Genomic DNA, 25,962 nt, shown 5'->3' with positions numbered 1-25,962 from the left:
CCGAGACTAGCATACCTAGCATTCCTTCGAATTCTGTTATCGTCACGCTTGGTGGAGCATAGCAACTATAAATATAGATACCAGCTATTTTTGCCCTGACGAATCCAACTTCTGGAAACTCCATCACTTCTTGAATGGCCTGATTTCCACACGCCCATATTGCCGCCTTACCAGTTTCATCTGCAGTCCAGGCACCGCTCTTATTGTTGCGATAGGGCTCGCTGATTATGGCAGCTTCGATTCCCTTCTCATAGATGGTCTGCGAGAGAAGGTCTTGCGCTGCCTCGCAGTGGTTGAGGTTGATTTGTATCAACCTCATTTTTTTACTGCATTCAAGGCTCGCCTAAACACTGGGCATCTGCTGCTGCCTGCAACGTGCCGACAGTCGACGCCCTTTTTTTCCTTGCAGAGCATGCATTCAGGCTCAGCCTTGCATTCCCTGAACATATGGCCTTCTCCCCCACATTTTCTGCAACATTTTGACCTGTCACAGTCACCGGTGCATTTCGCCGCTATGTGGCCGAATTCCAGGCATCTAAAACAGCGCTTAAGGGATACCTGCTCCCTGAGTCGGCAAACGACCCAACCTATTTTTACTTTCCCAGCCGCCAGCAGTTTGAACGCTGCTTCAGTTGGTAAGCTTATAGTTGCCGTTTGCGTGCCTCCGTATGCCTTCCTCAGTCCCCTGATTGCGGAATCTTGCAAGCCAAGTGGTCCGAACTGCTTTTCTAGGGCGTCACGGATATCCTCCTTGGTCGTGATTTCGTCAATGTCCTTGCATTCGATGACAAGCTCCTGCTTTCTGGCCCGTACTTGAGCTTCTTCTCCTAAGGACTTCTCCACCTTGCCGAGGAAATTTTCTACCGTTTTGCCCGGAGACTTCTTCAGCTCCAGCATCAAGTCTCCTTTCTGGGAGCGTCTGATTCGGCTGACGTTTTCTCCAAGGTCCATCAGCTCAGGATCGGATTTGACCTTCCTAAGGATATCGGCGTAAGTCATATCCCCTTTTTTGGAGATGATGATTAATTCGGGCCGTAATCTTCTTTTCTGCGTCGTGTTTTTCCTTCCACCAACCTTGGTCCATGCTTCCTTGGTCCCTTTTTGGGGCTTTGCCTCCCTTGGGTCAATTGGAGCCGGCGCCGCAGTTTCCACGATGTTGGTAACTTTGTTTCCCTTGCCTTTTGCCGGTGAGAGGCCTTTTTGCCTTTTCGCGTCCTGTGAGCATCCGAAAGAATCGTTCGCGCACTCTCTACTCCTTTTTTCAAGTTTACCGCCCTTTGGATGTTGAGGGGGTGTCACTTGTGTTGCCTGGGTGACGCTTGATTTCTTCGAGGCGTTTTTTTCTTCCTTGGCACCATTGTATAATACCCGAATGGTACGCACCATGTTTTTGATGGCCTGGTGCACGTTGTGTTTGTCCTTAATAAATTCAGACAACTCTACTATTTTGCCTCCGAGTAGGGCAAACGATGATTCGTCCGGACTCTGACATAGCTCCTCCGCTTGGTTTTCGCATTGGGCGCTTACGTACTTATTAGCCTTTCGAATGCTTCCCAGATTTCCTTCCTTCATCAAGGTTGATTTCGGAGGAGATCGCGCTATCGTCGAGCTTCTCTTAAATGGATCAACCACTAAGTCCTGCGACATATTTCGACCAGGTGTAGTTACCCCGCTATGGGCTAATACCTGACCAGTTTGTGCCCTATCTTTTCTTGGGTTTTGAACAGGCGTTCTCGGGAGTGATGTACTCCTTTTAAATGCCTCTTTCTCCAGGCTACTTGTAGTATTTGATGCAACCGTGGCCAAGTAATCCACCACCGAGGCACTGCAGTCGAGGGATATCGACGGCCGGGAGCCTGCTTGCCCACTCCCAAAAGCCGCCGGTACTGGGTTTCCGAAGCCCTGCACCGTAACTTTATTCTCCTTCTGTTCCTCCATGTTTGGTTTTATTTCTGGGTATCCTTCCCATAGCCAATTTTTATCCACGGGCGGGCGTTTACTTCCCACCTACCCGGCCTGCGCATAAGCATGCCCATACACGCACACCTGCAAATGCGTATATGTGCATATTCCTACGCATCCGCCGAGCATTCCCTTATCCGCACGAAGGGACGTGCCTGATGGGAGATTTGGCAACTCCGCACAGGTCTGTCTGTCCGTCTGTCCGTCTGTCTGTCTGTCTGTCTGTCTGTGTGTCTGTCTGTCTGTCTGTCTGTCTGTCTGTCTGTGTGTCTGTCTGTCACACCCGATTTATTCGGAAACGGCTAGACCGATTATCACGAAAATTGGTGAGAGTATGTAATCTGGTGTTCCCTTTACATGCAGTAAGTGGCGCTATCTTGTGTCAAGTCTAAGGGGGGGCTCCCCATACATGTGAATGGAGGGCGCAAATTTTTTTTTCACAGAATGTAGCCATGTGGGGTATCAAATGAAAGGTCTCAATTAGTACTTTTCGAAACTGGTTCAATATTTGATATTGGGTGAAACATAGGGGAGTGAGGGCTCAACATATGACCCCCAAAAAGTGTAACAGGTCTCGTTCTCAGAACCTGTCCAACCGAAAAATCTGAAAAAAATCACAGTGGTGCGTCTCTACGAAATCTAGGCCTCAAAATATATCCGGTTTCGATATCTGCACAAATAAAGTTAATAATAGTATATTTCCACATTTTAGAAATTTACCCGGCACCCCCCCTTATGTTCATCCCAGAAGTACGAAATTTAGCATGCATATAATGAAGAATATAGTGCACAGTTTGGTCAAGTTTCAAGAAGAAATCCAATTATTACTAACAAAGTTATAGGGGGTAAAACTTTACCATTTTTTGTGAATTTCGTACACTCTACAACCCGCATGACGTCATCATTACATATCATTTCGTCAATACCAAAACGAAATGAGTTGTTATGGATGGGGTCGCAAAGAATTATTTTGTTTTAGTTTTTTAATCATTTGTATGTGAATATCAATTACTCCAACCAGACATGTGTGTATGTAGGTATATAGTATATGCGTGCTAATGAACTTTGCGGGTAGTACCTAGTGATATACGTGCATATATGGGTACAGTATTCGGAAATAGGCAGTTTGTTTGTTTAGGGTGAGCGTAATGTGTACGTATGTCTCGTAGTTTGGAAAAATATAAAGGATTATGTTGGATTTGTAGCTATATACGGATAGAGAAATGTGCGTTGAAATTTCTTACATAAGATGAACACAAAACCTTTATACCCGAAGCGCGAGCTTCCGGTATTCCGACTTGTTTAGATGTTCTTTGATGCTTCCTAGGATCATTTCAAGTATTACCTTTGCGTCGGCAGGAAGCACGCAAATACCTATCCAGTTATCACACCCAAGACGGATACCCTTCTTTGGAATCTCAACGATCATTCCGGTCTTCCACTCTCTGAGAAAAGTATCGATTTCCTAGGATTCCTATACGAGTGGAATCAGCAGATCTGCAGTAGCTGCGGGGAACTAATCAAACTCAACGGCTTTAGTCCGCTACTACTTACAGGAACTGTCCGTATCCACTTGTTACGATGACTAGCCATTTAATCCATAAGAGGAGGAACTTCACGGGATGTGATACGCTTAAGACCCGTGGTGAAGTATTGTTCTTCTTTTCAGTTGTCCGTCGTTGTAAATCAGAAGTCGATCGTCGACGTGCTTCACAGGACCATGAAAAGATTTGCCGCCACATGTAAGCCCTTCTGAAATCATTACGTTTTATGACATCTTTGGCTTCCCTGACCAGCGCACTAGCAAATTCTCTTATGTCACGGCGTACACTATGCTGAACTTCTCTTTCATTCGGTATCGGAGTTCGAACACGTCACAATTGCCAGCATTCGCAGTGGTCGATAACGCCTTCAACCCCTTTCGTTCATCAGACGGCTTCTATGATTCCGTAGTCAACATGATTTTACGACGACCCTTCGGGAGGTGCCCAACAACATTTGTAGCACCCGAGAAGAAAGCATTTTGATAGCAACAAAATGGTCATGGATATTCTCAGGCAGGCTCCTCATTATATTTGCATCCGATCAACAGGGTAGAAATATCCCATTGTCGAGCAGCTTCCAACCCTGAGAGATGTTCATACCGAATACGCAAGCGAAGGTGAGCAGCCATCAGATGGTGATCCCTTTCGAAGCCTCTCTTGTTACGCACATTCAGGAGACAGCTCCTTAATCTAGTACGCGCGGCGTCAGTCCGTTGAAACCCAACTAACCCTATGGCAGGTTCTGTGGTCGAACAAAGGGCCACTAATGACGAGGCGGTGGAAGTTGCAGAAATCGACGAACCTCCTACCATTACGGTTGCGATTGCCAGAGCCGTGTTTTCCCATCATATGTTCAAGCAAGCTGCTTTCAGATCCCACCCTGGCATTCAGATCGCCCATCATAGTCACAATGTTACTTTAGGAAGCCTGGTGGACGTTCTGGTAGCAACAAAGTTTGAAAATTTGAAGGTTGCTAGCTCACAAATTTCTGTTCCTTTTAGTCGCCTCTTACAATAAGCAGGGAAAACTTTGAGTGTATTCTTTAGCCCCAACTCTCAAGGTCAAATATGTAAATGGCTCCTGGAAAATGGTACGCGATTGAATTCTAAATTATTATGTAAATGCAATTGCCATGTACCCAAGGTTGCTCACATACGAAAATACAAAACCTTTCATACCTGAAGCGTCCAGCTAGGTAGGTTAACTTATTTTTTTCTTGCAGCGTATTTCAAACAGAACTTCTTATAGATCGCCGTGCTAAACCACAATGGATAAGAGCGTAGCGGCAATACGCCATTATGGGGAAGGAAAGGACCTAAACAGGAAATAGGTTCGTAAGATTGGTATAAAATCGGTCGAGTGCTTGTTCGCATATTGAAGGAGTAAAAATGAAGTCCCAGTTAACTGTTGACAGCATTGAACTCAGACCTTCGAATTTCACTTTTCGACGGCTGAACTGAGCAGGGTGGCGTACAATATGAGGATTGAGACTAGTAATTTATGCATCGATTCAAGGGCAGGATGATCATCATCAGGGAAGGAGTAACTTCAGAAAATTGAGAAAAGTCACACACGGAAGGATGAAGAAGACAAGATCGATATCATTTGAAGAACGGCAAAAATTTTCATGAAGGAGCAAAAGGGAAAAAAGGACTGAAAGAAATTATTGGGTAATGGTGGAGAGCTGGGGCGTTTCACCCGGAAGGATAGAGGGATAAAAGTCTCCAAAGCAATGGAGAATAGATGGGAAAAGTACAGTTAGGATTTCCGATAATTCATTTCGAAATTTTCTGCTAGGAGTAACATTCACATTCGGCGAAACTTCTTTAGCTTTTGTCCCATCCAGAAGCGGGGTCGGCTCGATGTGGTTGTTTGCGCCATTTTATTTTATCAAAGGATTGATCTGGATGGAATCGTGAAACCTTCAAATCACCATCCACCATATCAAGCCACCGTTGTTTCGGCTGACCTTTTGGTCACTCACCATCGATGGTGGATACTCCTTTGATGTTTTCTAATTATAGTAGGCTTTTAATGAAACTCTCTTGCTATGTCGTCTCTATTATGGCTTGAGAAATTCTGCTCCCCCGTGAAAACCTAAAATGGGTCGTTTTTAGTCTGCATAACCATAGACAACTCCCCCTGGTCGCAAACCCTGCCACTCGTTCTTCTTGGCCTCGGAACAGCCAATCGCGAAAGGATTTGCTGCAAGTTTCGCGGAGCTAGTATACGGGAAGAATCTGAGACTCCCCAGCGACTCTGTTTTTGACATCAGGTCGAGACTCAACACTACCAATCTGATACGTCTGCTCAAGGACGCAATTCAAAAAGTGAAGCCGCCACCACACGCTAACCTTGCAAAAACCGTGACTGTCCTGCCCAGAGATCTCGAATCCTGTACGTACGTCCTAATTAGGACGGACGCTCCTCGAAAGTCGCTGCAGCCACTTTATGAGTGCCCGTTCGAAGTCCTTGAGCAAGGCCGACATTATTATAACCCCAATGTCAGTAGCATGGTTAAACGGGGTCGCTTGGCTCCGCTAAAGCCTCCCATCAAGCAAGAAATCGCAACCAGGACGAGAGGCGCGCGACGCGTTCGTTTTGACTTGCTGCAGCCGAGTTTAGGGAGCCGTGCGTGTGATTCCTCGCTGAAACCCCCTTTGGTTTCATCTGGCGATGGAGTGTTGCGGCGGAGTAAATAACTTGCGTGTTGCACTCGCGCAAGTGCCAATCCAGTTAGCCACGACATTGAAAAACAACTTTTGACAGCCAAAATTTTTTTCGATGTCAGTTCGAGACGACCCAAGGAGACCCAAGGACAAGGGGCGCCTCTGGTTATATGAAAAATAAAGTGTTTATTACACTTATACTACTGAAGTATATACGGGTGCAGGATAAACTTAAGGGGTGTTCGCAGTAAATTTTCCAAATATAATAATATACAATTATTATTTTAGCAGTTATCCATATCGAAACTATTTTGAAGCCTAGACACCCTGTACGTGTTATTTTCGATTTTTCGGTTGGGTAGTTTCTGAGAATGAGTCCTTGAAGTAACTGACCCTTTTCCGACCCCACCACTCCTTTCCTTTGGAACCAATGTAGAAACTAATACCTGCTTCGGAGACTACTAATCGGGACCTTTCATTTGATATCCCACGTTTTTATTTTACGCCTATCCAACCTCCTTAAGTTCAACGTGGAGCAATTTAATTTACCGCATACATAAGGATCCACTGTTGCAACCTTTCTACCAAATTTTGTGTCAATAGGTGTAACTAACATATTTCCTGGAAAAATACGTGTGACAGACAGACCGACAGACAGATAGTTAACCGATTTTAACAATATTTTGTCTTTAATAAAACCTTAATAATTGAATCAAGGACAGTCATACAGGTTGTATGAACTCTTATGACTTATTGTTTGGTCGCAGTCGGCCAAGAGGTGAGAGTTACCCCATAAACCTGACAACCTAATCTAACTTACCCTAAGTAAACTGACCATCGCGATACGCGGTCAAATACTGAATGTTGATATGTTCCGTCAACTCTTTTGTACTAGGCAGACTCAGTAATAAGGGGAATATCGTTTTGGATATTTCAGACCCTCAAGTGTAATTTACCAAAATTTCACGTGGCCTTTATCCGGTGCATGAGTCGCGTCAGTCCGCACCGAAACCGCGAATCGCAAACCTAGTGTGAAATACACTCGAAACTAGGATTGGAAATAAAAAGAAGTACCTACTTGATCGCTAGTGAGGAACAGTAAACGTCGCGATCAGATTGTCCCGATCGAGCGGAAAGATCCATGACGAATCAGATCCTGGCTAGATGTTTTCTTTCAGACCTTTAGGAAGTACGCCATTTGTAGTTAGTTTCCTTCTTTGGGATTCTCAGGCCGCAAAAGTGGAGTATGCTCCTTTTATTCAAATGGCGCCCAACGTGGGACCCGAACAGTCGACTCGTGGCTTGGGCGAATTATCAAGGACCATCGAAATTTGCTGAAGTCGACCTAGAAGTCAATGCTATCCCATAAACCGGGCGTTCTAGGCAGGTCGGCGCTGGGAAGTCGGCAGCTAATTCACGGAAGATTATTGGAACCAGAAGGCTTAATTAACTGCGTTATTTATTTCGCCTTGGGTCTACATGATGTTGTTATAGTTCGCACCAAAGACAAGCACAGGATGTTCAAAATTTCAGGGCTTCAGCAGGGATAACTGGAACGGCAGTGACAACGATGCCGCTTAGAATGCTGTGTGCGCAGCAACGAAAAATCATAACATTAGATACGGTACTAGCACGGAATCCTTAGTTTCACTCTGCAAACGTTGAGCTTCCCGGACGACAGTGGCGTCTGAACGATTCGGGCATTTGCAAGTCTATAAATTGCCTTGCTTAATGGCCAATAATTATGCGCAAAGTTATAAATCGAATGATCGCAGCTTGATGGTACCAGATTACGAAAATGTATTCAGAGCCTTTATTTCAAATGAATGCAGAACACTCATTGACCCTCTGTACAATGCTTTTCTCGCAGGTCAGTGTAGTACTCGCGAACAAAACAGAAAATAATGAATAATGCAGAAAGAAATTTTATCACCTGGATTTTCCGCACGCCTACGTGAATGACTTTGATTTAAGACACAATTATGATGAGGCAGAGCAAACTGAAACTCCCTTGGTTCGGTACCTAATTCATATGATCATTTTCGGAACATCGAAAATCGCATTAGAAAGTCCTTATCTTTAAGGAAGATTGATGATCCCAGACTTTAACAATATTTCTCAAACTGCTCCTAGATAGAACCCCTCCCCCCCCCCCCCAATCTCAATGTAGAAGGATATCACTCACTGCATTTCTGGGCATTCACAGTTCCCACCTTCTCATCAAATTTCGTGTCAATCAAAGTGCGTGTTTCAGACAGACAGACATTGAACCGATTTTAATAAAGTTTTGTTTGCAAGCTGGGTTTTTTAGACCCACTCGAGAAAAAATAGCTGAGAGTCAACAATAAACAAACCAAAATCACAATGGATGCTGATAGCTAAGTATACTTGATTGGAGCATACTTCCAAACAGCTACATATGATGGATCCTTTGGGGCTGCTCAGCAGAAATATAGCTTTTAACCAAACCGTTAGCCTATTTCGATCCTTCTAAGAGGAGAATTAAAAACTTGCAGAAGAACCAAAAATGAACCGAAAATGTAGAAGGTAGGCTGTTTTTGTTAAATCTACGACATTCCTGAACTATTAAGCTAGAATCAAAGAACGTAGAAGAAGCTGACATCTATTATGTTATCAGACCAATGTCGCAAGCATTTCCAAGTTTCTTTGACAAATGATACTTTCCAAAAGATGGAACAAAAAGAAAAGTGCAATTAATTATAGGATAATTTTAATTTGTTTCTTCATTGGGAGCAAAGATACAAACAAAAGCTAGCTATTACGAGTTTTATGAGAATAGCAACACCAAAAATTTATTTACTTTCTAATTTGCAGGGGGGCCCAAGATAGATACCTAAATATCAATAAATTCTCAGTAAACCTAACAAAATGGCTCATAAGCTCTTGAAACTCTTATTTTGGTATGAATTATTCGCGCATCCATGAACTCGCTTTGAATCGTCCGGGTTGGGTACTTGCAAAATTGCTAGGTAAGAACACGCCGATCGCAAAGTACCTGTCTTAGAATTTGAACTTATAACGCAGGAGGTGGTACACGTATAAATACGCCAGTGTACAAATTCCACCACATCAGTTGAATATAGAAGTGATGCTGTTGTTGACGGCCGGTCAATTACTTTTTGGGCGGATATGAGCGTTTAATTGCACATAGAAAGTATATAAAGAGAAAAAGTAAAGTCAACAAGCGCCGAGACGCAGCCATGAGGTGTTTGTGCTTCATCATTTTGGTGGTAGGATGTGCTCTCGCTGAGATCGATCCAGGTATATATTGAACTTACATTCGATTATCGTTCACTTTGATTTAAGACGCTTTTAATTGCAGAGTCCAAGCCAGAATCTGAAGCGATTCTGTACAACTACCCGATCAGAATAAATGCGCCAAGAACGTTGGGACAGTCCCCGGTACCACCAACTAAACCAACGTCTGATGCAAGCGATGCAAAAGATAATAATGAAAGCAAATCCTCCGAAAATGAAGGAAGAGTTTTTCTCACGAAGAAGCTCCTTCTTCTAAAAAAATTCTTCGCGGGTGGAGGTACCCCTCAAATCATTACCATTGACAAACCGATACCAATCCCTATCCCAATTCCGCAGCCACCGCCTGTGATTGTTACAAATACTCCAGGAACAACGGGTACAACGACCACCACCAATACCAACACGGGCACAGGAACTAATACGAATACGGGTACGAATACAGGTACAGGTACCGCCACTGGGACTGGAACGGGCACGGCTACTGGCACGGGTACTGGTACCGGAACAGGAGGCGGAACCGGTACCGGAACAGGAGGTGGAACCGGTGGTGGAACTGGTGGTGGAACCGGTGGGACTGGGGGAACAGGGGGAACTGGACGCAAAGAGAAAGAAGAAGAAGCTGAAGATCAAAATAGGGTCGGCTTGCGAAGATATAATCGTTATGACGATAGTGAAGATGAGGATGATGATTTAGAAGACGACGAGGACAACGACATCGATGATGACAAAGAAGTCAATGAAGATGATGAAGATGACGAAGATGATGAAGGTGACATTGACGAAGATGATGAAATAGAGGCAGAAATTATCATCCGAGACAAACCTGTGGGACGAGATGCCTCCCAAAACATATACATCGGTCGACAAAACCGGCCCCTTCGCCCTGTACGACGTCGTCGCCCGATTGCGGTAAATGGAAACCGAATAAACGTAAACCGGCGTAGAGGAAACGTCCCTGCATATTACAATGACTACTTCCCGGAAAATCAACAAGCAATAAAAAGGAGACGGCAGCAAAATCAACTTGCCCAAAATCAGGTTGCTGCTGCCGCTCAAGGAAACGCCGCTGCTCAGCAGACTCCTCAAGGACAAGTGGGGGGAATAGCCCAAGGCATAAGTCAAGTTCTAGGATTAGGGCAAGGTCTCGGTCAGCTCGCGGCAGGAGCTGCTAATGCTGCTGGTGCTAATGGAAACCAACCAGTTATACCTGCTGGTCAAGGCGTGGGCCAAGGACAAGTAAATAAACGTAGACGACCACAAGGTCAACGACGTCAACAAGGTCAACGACGACCACAAAGGCGACGAAGAAGACCTCAGAGGCGATATGTTGGCACAAATAATGGAAATTTAAGCTTCAAAAAGGGCAATCCGAATCGTCGACGTAGATTCCAGTTGAGCCCTGGAGGAAATGGTCAGCGGCTTCCACCACTCCCACCTCTCGATTAAGTTGGAACGGGCTTGTTGTGCAGATTGTCAGATGATTCCTTTGATGTATGATTATAGAAAATAAATTATTTTGTATCGTTCATTGTGTTTCATTTGACACGTACAACCGATATTAAAGGCTTCAACTTATGATCCGCCATTGCGATATATCCACACCTTTTCTTGCCTTTAATATTTCAATTTTCTATAGAAATACTTAGCCCAGATTTAATTTTAAACAATTAGTTGTCCTCTGAAGTGTAGTTCCGAAATGTACCTTTCATTCTTGTAGAACTTCAATCTTCCTTATTTCAGTATCCTTCGAAACTGTTCGCAAGTGGCAAACATGAAAACTTCATTATTCAATCCACCGTCGCGAAAGTCAGTTTATTTCATTTATATTAAAAACAAAAACATTTATAACATTCAACAATACTCAGATAGATGGTTGCCAGTTAGAAGTTAATGCAGTTTCGAACTCGTACTCATTTATCACCATCACACCTAGAACGAGGTCGATGAAAAATGGAATTGTTATGTTGGTAGTGAAAAAGGATACCTGTGTAGCGTGACGCTCGTTGTCTTCATCGGGTATGCTCGCATGAGTCTGTAAGTATTCACATGGAGGAGGGACGCGAGCATCATTTACCAAATACGCACTTATTGTAAGGCAATTACTATCAATCTACTTGTGGAAGTTTCATTTATTTCGTGGAAATAATTTGAATTCTCTGCTAACGCAAATTAATGATGGAGATACTCCGCAAAAGCGTGATCCGAAGTGGCCCTACTGGCAGTACGGATTATTTTCAGTGCGTCCTTCCCTGAAGCCAATAATTGGCCAATATTTTCAGAAATAGTACGTAGAAGGCCATTCAACTTAAACTGGTTACTTGAATTGCTAAAGGCAGGGTACAATCCTTTGGTTTTAGCGGTAAGTTTCCTTGAAGGGCTCATGCGGATGCAAAAAAAGAGAAGGTAATTTTCTTCGAGCCTTTTTGTAATGTAATATAAGTCAGTCAAAAACTTCCGAATCGTATAAGCGATGGAATATGGTATTATCCTTGATAAGCCTACGCACCGTATGTTTCTGAATGGAAATTATCCAGTTTCTGGTAAATCCAGTTCCTCTTGAATCTACAGGTATTCAATCACTTTAGTCAATCCAATTATTTTTTAGGAGTACTATTTCCACTATTAAAACGCCACCCATCAAATTTGAGGATATTGAAGAAGGTTTATTCTTCATGAAAGACTTAAGAAGTTTAAGTGGTTTCATCTAGAATTCAATAGGCGCTCTGTGAAGCCGATAATATGTGCATTTTGGTCGCTACAACTAAATAAACCCCTCTTTACTCAAATCTAAGTAAGTTTGCGTAGCAGAATGTGGAAACCCAGTTTCATTCAAATTCAGGTATTTCTTTTAGAAAGAAATTTGATTGTGAATTTGTCCCATTAGTACCTAGCACGCAATATATGCATATATTATGTGAGAATATTCACATTCAGGTGATATTCAAAGTCTTGAATTTGCAAAGAAGCGACAACTTTGACTTATAACTTTCTTAGTAATAGTGCTATTTTCACCAAATTTGGTAGGATCATGCTCTGTGCTATAGCAAAATACAACTGCAGAATTTCGTGATACTAGGATGAACTTAAGGGAGGTTTTCCTGCCAATTACTAAAAATTATAGGGAATGTACTATTAATAACTTTATTTGAACAGATATCGGTATGTAGGGTATTTCGCAGCCTTGTTGCCTTAAAAAAAAGATAATACGAAAGGAGAGGGACGGCTATTTGCAGAGAGTGAATGAATCTTATATCTATGTAGTAATGGAGTTATTCCTCTACTTGAATAATTTTCCATTTCAGAGTTTTTGAAGCCAGGAGAAGAATAGTAGGTAGAAGTTGATGATACCTTTAAGTTTTAGACCAGGTTGAAGAGGCGGATAGAGTGGTCCTGAGCCCTCTATCCATGTTGCTGATAGCTTCATTCATCAGGGTAGAGGCAAACTCATCAGTCGCTACCTCACCTTTGCCCTGCGAAGCAGTATGACCGAAAACCGTTGCAGCTATTGTTGGCATCCAATTCACAAAAAATTCAAATACCTCAAGGAAAATTGAAAAATTGGAATTTTAAAGACGTAACTGTCAAAACTTAAATTTTTTAGTCTTTCTTTCTATTAGCATATTTTTACTGTTTACATAGTTAAAAAAGTCAAAGAGTAGTAAAGGTCAGTAGGAGAGATCTTTATTGCTTATCTCTTTGAGCTGCTTTTGCGTCCAGTTAAGTGAACCATGAAAGTCATCAAAGTCCAGTACAATTCGCAAAGCTATGGGATCAGCTTTAGTTATTTCTGGTAAAGCACGTTTTGTTCTCTTCTTACCGCTTTCCTCAATTGACTCGCCGGGAAATCTTTTTGTGCTCACCTTTTGCACTGGCAATGCTACTTCTGTGATTCCTACACACCAGGTATCGTTTAGTTTACACAATCTTGGTAATATATTTCGAAAACGTGCGTGTGTGTTATCAGGGTAAAAGAGCAACGAACTATTACTTAGGAGGGAAATATAAAAGTCATCGCTTTCGATATCGACGGGCATCTTTATCACTTTATATCCTTTCCCAATCAAAATCCGGTACACTAGCGGCTCGCTCCTTTCTACCTTTCAAACGTTCACTTTGCCTTGCAGTTTTTTTCACTGGAAAAGATATTTCATATTGACCAGGATCTAGACGTGAAGGTTTTAATGTAGTCTTTTTGACAGCACCTGTTTGCTTCCTTTTATACCCTTCCTCTTCTCTCTCCTCTAACTTCTCCATAGCTTTGACAACTTCACCGGGACTCATGTCTATAGGAACTGTGTATTGAGTTATACCATCATCAGCTGTTATTATCCTATAATCATCCGTGCCTGATCTACTTGTACTAGTTTTCTGTATTTTCGGTTGCTGAAGATTTTTGGCAATACTACTTGCTGATAAACGTCGTTTAGCTGCAGGTGAAAGGGATTTTCTAGGTGGCGTTATTTCTTCAGCCTCTGCCTCAAAGTATTTCTCTCCCGTCAAGAACGGTTCCCTTTCTGGTGATGTCTGAGTTGATAAATCTTCTTTAAAAATCAATCTTGTCTGCGTCTGATTGTCTCGAAGACTTTCCTTTTTGCTCAAACCTTTACTAGCTGCTGGAAAATCGCCTTTTAGCTCTGGAACATGTCTACCTCGCCGTTTGGTGTTTAAAAATTTTATTAGCTCATTTCTATAGCTATACCACTTATTCATATCAGGAAGGTTTTTATTCTTCAGTATTTTACTCATCGCCTTATCAAACAAAGTCTGATTGTTCGATTCTTCAATAACGTCTTTGAGGTTTTCGTATACCTCGGGTGATAATAGAAGCATTTTGTTAAGAACATTGTTTCTCTGCATATTTGCTTTTAAATAACTGCTCCTATAGGACTTGAAAGTAGACTATCTAATAATATGGGAACAAAGCCACCCCGCTGTATAAGCACTTTCCGTTGTTTTCGAACAGAGCGTTTTGCTTCAGCCAACTTTCGCATATTCTTTTTATACTTGCAGAGTTGGTTAAATACTTTTCTGCTTGGAAGGTGGTTACCATTGAGGGTGTTTAGTGTTATTTCACATATCGCTTTTATCACTTCTGGATGAGCCGTCTTGATTATTGCATTTCTTAAACAGGATTTAGCATTCTTGAGAACGCACAATATATGCTTGTTGTCCTTTAATCGTCTCACTTTCGACACCATGATTATTCCTTATACCGTCTGGTGAACAATAGCATGTAAGGAAACTTTTTTTAAAAATATCGGTCCGAAATCTAAGAATTTCGTTTATACCTTGGGTTAAATCCACCAGTAAATAACTATACGGCCTCTGTGTGATATCTTTATATATTTTCACTAGCTCTCTAAGGTCCCAAGGCCAAACGCGGTCTGGTACCCACGACAAAGAGTATGAGACTTGGAAAACGCTTACAAAACCAACAACAACCGCTCCACTACCAAACTCTATCTCCACATCCACGTGGTGATCGCTAGTAGTTCTTTCTTAATGAAAAACTACATTTTCAGATGGATGAGGGCGAGTGTCCCCCGCCTAAAACCAGGACGAATTGTACCAACTGCTCGCTCTGGATTTGTGGTTCGGTGAAGCTGACAACCTAATTTGAAAAACAACCAGCGAAATATAGCCACGAGAGAAGTGCATCAGGTTGGACAGATTCTACAACGACGGAACCGACAACGACTCCGCAGAAACGATTTGCTCAAATTCTCATGGAACGCCCCATACAAAGAAGAGGGCAACGTCGGAAAAGGATACCTCTACCCCTACATATGATGTCAAAATCATACTTGGAAATTTTAACAATCAAGTAGGGAGAATACGAATTATCGTATACCACGGCTTGCTTAATAATAATAATAATCGTTGGCGCAACAATCCATGTTGGATCAGGGCCTTGAAGTGTGTTAGAGCACTTCATTCAAGACCGTAACAGTACACTAGGAGGCAATGTGGTCAGCATTGCGCTCGCCCGAGATTATTACCCTGATTTGACTCAGGTACTCATTCACAGCTGGTGTCCGACGTCAAGTCACGATACAAATCCCACTGCCACCATCGAGATTTGAACCGCGACCTTCTGTACGACAGCCTTGCGCTCTAACCACTCAGCTATCCGGACGCTTAAAATGACCAATAACAACGGACTATTCAACTAGCAGTGTAACACGAAGCGATCGTTGGAAATACCTAATTCGTGCGGAAACCAAACAAATGCGGCTCTCCAAATGAGACCACTTTCAATCAAATTAATGACTTACTAATCAAACGAACCCACTTCTCAGTATGGATGGATGTCAGAACATATATCCTCGGATCATCATCTTTTTGGTATAAAACCATTCATAACAAAGTGCTTCATAATACTTCTAACGGAGAGCTCCTGGAGATAAAACATCCATAAGTGATCTTCACAACCAGCAGAAGAAGCACACCTTCAGTTGCCAAAAAGAAGCGGAGCAACTGGTTCAACGATGAATGTTAGCTAACAACGGAGCGGACGGATGCATATCGAGCAATGCAGTAGCCTCAAAAAACGCGGGCACGAGCAGATCCCTATTACGAACTCAGTCGAACGGAGGAGCGACTTTACAGGTAGAAAGAGGAAGTTTTGAAAACCAATACGTCAATGACCTCGACGAGTACAGGGAGCAACCTCAGCAGGCGCAGAAGTTTCACCAGCAAGTCAGTAAGATGCAGCCTTAGACACCTCGATTCTCATCCTGCCGAGATAAAGAAGCAAGTCTGACTTCCGACCGTATGGGCATACTGAGGCGATTAGCTGCTTAACAACCAAAAAAATCAGCGTATTGGAGATCCTACCAACTGAAGGCGACGGACAAATGATACCACCACCAAATATTTTTTTCTAAATTATTTTCTTTGCACGTATGCAGAATATTGTACTTTTGCATGGTTCAAACAGACTAAGTCCCAGGACATTAAAGGAAGCCGTGAGGGATTTAGGTAGAATACCTATAGCTGACAATATTATAAGAGCTGCAACCATTCGTTAGAGGCGCCAAATTTCTTTGATTTCCCGAGCCCATGACTCATAATTCACCTTCTTCTATATAGTAACATCAATAATATATGTGGAGCGACCGGTCTTGTCTACTAAAAGCACGTCCGGCTTATTGTGCGATACGTAGCGATCAGTTAGGACTTGCCAACCCCAGTAAGCAGAACTATCAAGTACTGCTTGCGGCTCATATCGATAAACCCGACATGTTCCCGTGATCAGCCCATGCTTGTATGGAAGGTTTCGATGGATCACCTTACATACTGCATTATGCCTGATGGTGTATTGCACCGGTGTCATAACAGTGCAACCAGAAATGAGATGGTCCAACGTCTCCAACGCCGAACCACACACTGCACTGGTCGCTCTCTACCCGTTCTGTCATGATGAGCTTTTTATAAGCTCAGGTGGCGACCACGCGGTCCTGAATGGCATACATAAACCCCTCCGTCTCAGTAAAAAGCTCCCCAACACACAGCCATCTGTTCGACAAATGCAAATCGACAAATGGCTGCCAAAGAAAATTCACGTGTCTACCGTGCATTGCCTTCGACTTCCATTCATCGATCCGCTCTTGGTACGACTTCACCCCACTCAGAGGATTGAAAGTTCGATCCTTCAAATTAACAAAAAAGAGACAGTCCCTGCAATTCATTCGCTTAAAAACCATAAGTCACCAGTAGCCGATGTAACTGGTTAAAAATGGAGGCAAGTGACTACACCTAACGGTTCATCACTTATGGTCTTCGACAGTGAATCAATGCCCGATGACTAGCAAGGAGGTATAATTGCGAGATAAAAAGCGGAATATCATGCACTGCAGTAATTATAAAGTAATTATCTTCTATAAAATATTCTCCACTATCTTACTAGTCCAGGTGACAATTTCCACCTCTACTTTATGTACACCAAATTTTGGGCATTTAAAAGTAACATCCGCCACCTCTTCCGCGCTCACCTAACATGTTGGACAAAGGGAGGGAGTCGTCATGCCTGAAACCATACAAGTGCGCACAATACCGTGCCCGCTTAGGAATTAGAATCTCCAACTCGTAGTTTAACCAGCTTTGAATGGGATAATTTTGCAGGTCCAGTGTACTTTGGATAAATCGTTCTATTCTTTTGTCCGTCCTGAATAAACGCGCCAGTTGCAGACGATAGATATAGGACTCACTAACTGCACATGTCGGCTCATAGAAGCGTCGGCATTTATTGACAAAGATGCCGATCAGGCCATTAGGCTTTTTTCTACGGCCCAGACAGGAAACTCGAGATAACGAGCCAAAGGGTCACCTATATATATATTTAGCAACATCACCGCTGGCAATTACTCGCTCCATTAGCTTTTCTTGCTAAACTCCCAAAGGGTCGGTTAAGATTATTAACCATGGATCCCAGATATTTCGCTAGTTGCAAGTATATGGTTTGATTGCCAATTCTGATATTTGAGGAAGCTTTCTTTCACCGCTTTGAGAAGAGACCCATTTAAGTCACATGATCGCGCGTGGATGACCATCTTTCTCAAGTTCATTTCTTGGGCCAGGATAGAGACTTCATGGTGGTTTCTATAAGCAACTCCACGTATGATCGTGATGAGTGATCTGAATGCCCCGATGGTCTCTGGCAACACCTTGCTCGGATATGTGATGGAAACACGGCGTTATCGACCGCAACAGTAATGATGGGAGGTTTGTGGATTTCTCTAGTTTCCATAGCCTCGTCATTAGTAGCACATTCCATGAGCACATAGCCTACCATAAGGCCAGTTGGGATTCAACTAACAGGCACCGTATGAGCAATTAGATCAATTAGTTGTATCCTGAATATGCGTAACAAGAGAAGTGCTGACATCAGCCTCGAAAGGGATGATGAACTGTGCCCCCAAAGGTTTGTATCATCCAACTGTCGCTCGACAATAGAAGAACTATCTTGCTAATCGACCGGTAGAAACCTAAGTAATTCAGCTGAGAATGTAGATGTGCATTGAGCCGCTATCAAAAAGCCTCTCTTCTTGATTACCACACTGGTCGTCTGCCACCTTTTGAAGGGGCGTTATACGATCTGACTGAAAAAGGAATTACGGAAGCAAATCGATGAACGAAAATGGTTTAAGGCTTTATTGGCCACTGCGAGCGATGGCGGGCGTTAACGCTGGACCTGCAAGCTCAGCATAGTGTGCTTCGTGACAAACGGGAATTTGCTATAACGCTGGTCGTGGAAGCGAGCAATGATTTCACAAGTATATTTGGTCGCAAATCGACAACTGAAAACTGTTCCTCCAAAGAGAAAAGAAATCATTCCGACCAATGCACTCAAACAAGGTCAAAGCGATGGGCTGTCGTTACATCTGCAGTTACCGGAGATCTACTACTTTCACTCGTGCGAAAATGTTGGCCATCCGAGACTTTTCCTAGAAAACGGAAAAAGGAAATTATCGTTAAAATTCCAAGTGGTTAGAGTACTGGGCTGTCGTAGCGGAAGGTAGCGGTTCAAATCTCGCTGGTGGTAGAAGGATTTGCTATCGTGACTGGATGTCGGATGTCGAGCGAGCGCAATGCTGACCGCATGGCTTCGTACAGTAGTCTACCGTTGCGGTCTTGAATGAAGTGCTTTTCAAGATCCTGATCCAGTATGGATTGTTGCACTAACGATGATTATTATTATTATTTTCTGCTTCCTACCGTTTAAAAGATAACAGCTAGAATATTCCTGGAACGTATTCAGGAACATTTCGAATGCTTGTCTGCAAAGAGCAGTCTAGTCTCCGCTCCGAATCCTTCACACTTCACAATCAACACCTTATGGATCATTTTGAAACAGTGCGTGGAGTTTAGATCTTCGCTTCACCTGCTGTTCATCGATTTCTACCAGCAATAGATTTAGGAGCTTCCGATAGAATGAAGAAAGAGTGCATTTGGCATGCTCTCAACAGGAGGAGCATTCCAAAAAAAGCAACAACTATTATCAAGGCGGCATCTAATTCACAAAATGTCACGTGTTGCACCGAAGCTAAACCCCAGAAGAAGTTCCAGTCGAAAGCGTGTTGTTGTTATCGGTGCCGTTCTTCATATTTCCTTTTTAGGAAGGCGTGAAAAAGTTCAATGGATCATTACATCTTTCCTCAAAAACCTCGACTACGCTGATGTCATCTGTTTACTCTCTCAAATGGCCCTAGACTTTGGGAAGAAAAGCTAATTGGGTTGGTCGAAGATGAATATCAACAAACCCAAGATTCTAAGTCCAATCAAGCAGAACATCAAAAGCGTCGATCAAATTATATATCTCGGGGACGTAATTTTTGCTGGACGGTCGCACCGACGTGGATGTTGCCCGTTGCGATTTTGCTACCTTGCCTTAAATCTGGAAATCCAGTTATCACAACACCAAGATCGAGTTGAGAGCCATGTTAGTGTCCTATCAGTGTGGCTATATGGGAGTAGCACATGGAAAGTTACCTCGACTGCTACTCAAAGGTTCCAAGTCTTCGTCAACACCTGTCTGCGAGTATCATTAGGGTACGTTGGTCTGATACTATTACAAACGAGGAACATGGTCGGCGCACAATCCTGGTGTCCGTACACAATGTGATCGGGAGGCGAAAGTGGCAGTAGATAGATTATACATTAAGGAGAATCGACAACTGCATTGTTGCCTATACCATCTAAAGGACTCCACTCTCCCAAAATTGCCGACGGGTAGGTCTTCCTATAGGCACTTGGTGCCCGAACCGTAGAGAAGCAGTGCAGGCGTCTCAGGAAATCATGAGGTGCTGAAAAGCATATCAGTTAAGCGCGAATGATGACACGTAAAGGTGGTTTACGCACTATACCTGAAGGGATAAATGGCAACCAAGTATGTATATATATTAATTAGGTATCTTTAAATGTAAAGCTTTTCGAGAGCCTCCTCCTGTCATAACTCTAAACTTTCTTTTCCGACGAAAAAGTAATTCTCCAACATGAATTTTCCCTCCGCAAAAGGCATAGCACGACGGAGCAAGTACATGGAATTGTAGCGAAGTAATGTTGTGCGGTGTCCCTAGACGTAGCACAGGCATTTGATATGGCACGAAGCTCTTGCGTACAAAATTAAGAAGCTGCTTCCGGCTAATATTTATAAGATTCTTGAATCGTAATTGGACGGACGTTTAGAATTCAGTACGTGACCATAACGTCAATGCTGATGTACCGCAAAGAGGCGTTCTAGGACCGATGCTGTACCTTATCCACACACCAGCGGCATTTAAATCGGATTGCGAAATAGCTGACCACTTGGAAAATCAAAATCAATGAGTCGAAATACACTCATACCACAGTCGCGCTCCATCGGAAAACCTACCCTCCAATCGATTTAAATGGAACCCAGGTTCCCCAACCTGGTGGTGTCAAATACCTGGGATTGCACTTGGGCAGAAAAGGCATATTCAAGTCAACAAATGACCATTAAAGCAAGAAGTCTACAATGGCTTTTAAACAAGCGCACTATGCTTAAATTAAATCATAAAACCTATCGGGATATGTGAGATCTATCGGGACATGTGAGATCTAGTTATAGGATTCTGCGAGAATATCTAATATAGAGCTACTGCAACGCTTACAAACCAGAATTCTGCGTACAATTACAAAGCCACCTTGGTTTGTGAAAAATTACGAGCTTTACAGAGATTTTCAGATACCAACAGTCTTGCGATTGCAGTCTATACCTGCAAATACATGTACAAACTGACAACTCATCCCAACAGTTTGGCACATAATCTGCTTAGAAAGTCCAAAACTCGACTGCCCAAAAGGCTTGAAATATTTGAAAGGAAGATCCAATAATATTAATTTTTGATGAAAACATAACGTTCTATTAGCATCTAACGATCATACACACCTCGATCTTTAGAAAGAGGCATGTTAAGTACCTTAGATTTAAGGTTTAATTATTTAATGTGAGTTTTATTTTCTGCAAATGAAGGATTCATTAATAAAGGAAAAACTGGAACATTTCGGCAAAATTAAAAACGAAACGAACTTTAAAAATACCGTTTTGAGAAAAACGCTTTTAAACTTTCAATAAGTGAAAATCGATATTTCTAAGGACAACTGTATATACATATATGTTTGTATATAACAATTAAGTTGAGTTAGTAAGTAATATAGCAGTCAATCATCGCGTTGGACTAGTGGAGTCACACGTTTAGATCACATCCGAAATGAGGATATCCGCGATCGTTATGGGGTTGCACCGATCGTGGAAAAGTTGCGAGAGAGGCGTCTTCGATGGTATGGTCACGCAATTCGTGCAAACGAGAATTCACTTGCAAAGATTGGTCTGAACATCGAAGTCGATGGTAAACGACCAAAAGGCAGACCTAAGCAACGGTGGCTTGATACGCTGGATGGGGATTTGAAAGCCTCGAGATTGCACCCAGATCAGGCATTCGATAGAGCCAAATGGCGAAGCCGATCACGACGAGCCGACCCCGCTTGTGAACGGGACAAAGGCTGAAGAAAAAGAAGAAGATAGCAGTCAATCATCTAAAATGAATCAAAATGGTGTACAGTATTGTTTGGAATGTCACGGATCCTAAGCCTACATCCACTCGATGTTAGACCACACCAAATGAAGAGCAACTTAGTACCAGGTTTTTTGGTCCACGGATCCATGGACCCTTCGTTTGGGGCATATTACCCAAGCAATCAAAAAGATAGACTAACGGTTTCGTCCAGGGTAGAGGCAACTCATCAGACCCCTACTCACCTCACCGAAAAACGTGGGAGTAAGTTGGTTTCCATTTGGTCCGGTCCAACATCAAGTAGATGTGGACTCAGCATCCCTCATATCCTAAACAATAATCCAGCTTTATCCTGGCTTAGGCTCAAACTATTGGCGGTTTAACTTGGATATAATTTGCACTCTCATCGTGTTTTTGCGATTTCAAGTTTGGATTTGTATTTCTCAGGGTTTATATACAGAAGATTATCAACACTTTTAACTGAAGAAAAAATATGAGATTTTTGAACCGTTTACACGAATCTTCCCCTTCAGGAAGTAGACGTATCAAGGTTACCACGCGAAGGGTGATACCAGGTGCACCAATTTAAATTTTTCATTTTCCTACTGAAGTGGTTTTCGAGCTACTAATTTGAGCAAGTCAAAATGTTACGGAGGAGACATTCTTTTTTACTTCTGAACTACCCGATGCCAGCACTCAGGTTCGTCATAAACTACAGAAAAATAGGTATGCCAAATTTCCATCAAGCACAATGTCCCTCTCCATAACTTAATTTAAAAATTCGTCCTCTAATTTAATCGCTAATCCTTTCATAAACAACCCCATAAAAATCGCGCAAGCAGTTGGTTAACCTGCGAGCAGACCTCGAAACTATTTACGGTCCCCAAGCTTCACACCTAAGCTTTGATGATTTCATTGGCGAATTTAAGCACTATCTTAACGCAACAATAATTCACAGAGTTAATTAATGTAACAAATAGTAAGACCACAGAGTCGTGGTGAGTAGAGAATGAGTGATGGAATAATTTCAGAAGGCTCAAATCCAAAATATGGTATATGTAATCCTACTTTAATCACACCTGAATATCCTCACTTCAAGTCTATCAACTCACGCATGAAACCACTTCAATATATGAATCCTTAGATATGAGGAGATGTTAAAAGGATGCAAGATAATAGGGGAATACAGTGGAACTGGGTGCAGAAGCGAGAATTCGGCAGTGGGACACTTTTCGTCGGAATAATTTAATTGGAACTGTTAGAAATATCATACTTCATTCGAAATTCAAGCTCCAGGGGCCGATGATTCAGTGATATTTTTCTCCATGATTCTGAATTCATCTTAGATGGACTAACTCGTTATTTCCTTCCTGTAACAATATCTTGCCTAAAACCTTCAAATTCTTCCTTAAAAGTTATAGTCTCTCTTTGGAATTAGTCAACTTCTCCTCTAACGAAAATATTACCAGATATCCGGGCTATCACTTTGTACCACTGCTGAGAGAAATGTCTAGGCTCTTGATTTAATTTTCGCACGACAACAACGACATTGCGGGAGCATTGATTATGAGGAATTATGGTGAAAGGGATAAACCACATAAGAACAAATCCTTGGAGCGTATTTGAGTATGTTTACACTAATATGTTTGGCTGCCCATTGAGATAAGAGGAATTTTACCGCAATTGAAGATGGAAAATTGCCTCATTTAATGTGACTATCCTGGCTCTGCTGGAATGTAAGGAGATTTGGTTTACCTCCAGATGCCTTGTATGAGATGGTGTTGATATGATTACTTAAGACATCACTCAAAAGGATCAAAGTGCAGCAATGATCTACCACACCTGATTCTTGAATTCATGGCTTTTACCTTAATGAATATTAAGATTGCAGAGATTAATGATACAACGTCATTACAGACATTAGATCGCTTTATAACTGCATAATCGTTTCTGTGGAATTTGATTGATAAGGGGGGTTTTGTAGGTGGAGACAAATGAATATCCTTTAGAAAGTGAACGCTTTCGCTGCTGAATGGTAATTTGAGGCAGTAATTCTCAAGGCATTACCTGAAGAGGAAGAGAAACAAACATGCAGTCTATTGAGTATATTACTGAAATCGTATTATCCTCTGATCTAACTAGCAATATCTATAGACAAAATGATAATTTTCAATTCCCAGAAACCACTATTTGATTCAAGATGGGCTATGGCATCAATAAATCTAGTACTAAGCAACAACAGAGTGCTTTAAATTGAATACATATATTTCTAAAAAACCTATACAACATGCGACTACTATCACTAAAAGAAAAATTTGGTACAAACTTCTATTCTATCGAAGGAAATATACGGAGCTATGAAAAATAATTTTCTTGAAACAAAAGGGAATTGAAACATGCTGGAAGAAATATCATTACGAAAACCACGATTATTTAGTCCGGAAAACTTAATCTGCCCAATCAATGTACTTCACCATCATCATCAAGGGCGTAACAACCGGTATTCGGTCTAGGCTTACTTCAGTAAGGAACTATCGGGTTTCCAAAAACATATCGCTAAAATATATGTGGCATCCTGAACTACTCCATCACTCCATCTCTGGCAGGGTCTGCCTGGTCTTCTTTTTCTACCATAAATATTGCCCTTAACCTGTTGAGCCAGATTTTATTCACAACCAGACGATCGTGCTACCGTTCACAAATTTAATCATTATAGAGACTATGGAATCGCCCATCTTCAATTAGGGGAGCAAAAATTCTTCACAGGATTCTACTCTGGAACGCGCGAAAAGTTCCCATTTATTCGTTCTTAAAACTCAGTCCCCGAAGAATACATGGTGAGGCATTTCAAGGGAAACATTTTTTTTTAGGATAAAATAGGCTCTATTGTCTCAAAATTGTTGCCTCTATTGTTTTCATTTCACCGGTGCCATTTTATGCTGTTGGTTCTTTCGTTTCTGGTTCTAACATTGCCACCATGTTCTTCGTCTTGCCCTCATTAATATTCAGCCCAAGACCTCGCGACAATGGCCGAATGTTCGACCTGGATGAAGGCAGTTTTTACGTCTCGAGTATAGGGGTGGACTTAAAGAGCTGCATTAAGGATCGCTTTTCCAGGGCCAAGTTCAAGAGGACACATGATAGGGCATCGCCTTGTCTTAGACTGTTGTTGATGTCGAATGGTATTGAGAGATCTGGCCGTCGGGATATCATCGCCTACCGCACAGAGAAAACCTGATCTATTGCTGATTTACCTGGTATAATCCCATGATGTGCTGGCCTAGGAAGATAGAAGACAATATTTAATAGTACTTAAGAACTTGGTACCTCTATAATTGCTGCATTGCGTAATATCCCCCTTTTCATTACACAAACAGATGATGCCCCGTTGCCAGTCGTTAGGCATTGATTCGCTGCCCCACTCCTTGACGGTAAGCTGATGAACCGCTTATTGTAATTGATCGCCTCCATTTCTAAGGTTTTGTGTAAAACAAGCGATTGACACCAAATTTGGTGTATGCTGGAACTGTGAACGCTCACGCATACAGTGAATTACATCCTTTTACGTCGAATTTAATGGGAAGTCCCCATACAGGCAAAAGGGGGGTGATAATTTTTTTTTCGTCAAATATAGTCATGTGGGGTATCAAATTAAAGGTCTTGGTTAATACTTTTCGAAGCCGGTTTTAGTTTTGATATTTGTTGGAAAGGTGGGGAGTGCGGGGATTGAAAGTGATCATTATTAACGGACCCATTCTCAGAAACTACTAAACTGCAAAATCAGAAAAAAATCAAGATGTTGTCACTGTATATTGCCTAAGCTCCGTAATACTCTCCATACCGCTGTCTGTTCAAATAAACTTAATAAGAGTATATTACTATAATTTTTAGTATTTGGCTGGAAACCCCCCTTGAAGTTCATCATAGTACCACGTAATTGCGCAATGTAGGTTAGCATATAGAGTAAGTTTG

At 42.2% G+C, this 25,962-nt stretch overlaps 1 protein-coding gene across 1 annotated transcript; it reads left to right on the top strand.

Moving 5' to 3' along the window:
- Positions 1 to 9,242: 9,242 nt before the first annotated feature.
- Positions 9,243 to 10,964, top strand: LOC119657332 (nucleolin-like). The gene is made up of 2 exons (XM_038064201.1): positions 9,243 to 9,457; positions 9,519 to 10,964. Exons 1-2 carry the CDS (start codon positions 9,397 to 9,399, stop codon positions 10,898 to 10,900), a joined length of 1,443 nt encoding a protein of 480 aa, XP_037920129.1. The 5' UTR covers positions 9,243 to 9,396; the 3' UTR covers positions 10,901 to 10,964.
- The last annotated feature ends 14,998 nt before the right edge of the window (positions 10,965 to 25,962 follow it).

Source organism: Hermetia illucens, chromosome 5 (assembly GCF_905115235.1).
Source record: "Hermetia illucens chromosome 5, iHerIll2.2.curated.20191125, whole genome shotgun sequence".
In the NCBI taxonomy this organism is placed as follows: Eukaryota; Metazoa; Arthropoda; class Insecta; order Diptera; family Stratiomyidae; genus Hermetia; species Hermetia illucens.
Note: the sequence above shows the minus strand (reverse complement) of the source record. Positions and strands in the feature narration are given on the sequence as shown.

What these genes read in the sequence shown, in the direction of transcription:
- LOC119657332 (XM_038064201.1), top strand. Translation starts at nt 9,397, where the DNA reads ATGAGGTGTTTGTGCTTCATCATTTTGGTGGTAGGATGTGCTCTCGCT. An exon ending in TCTCGCTGAGATCGATCCAG is followed by an intron (nt 9,458 to 9,518) that starts GTATATATTGAA and finishes TTTTAATTGCAG; the next exon opens with AGTCCAAGCCAGAATCTGAA.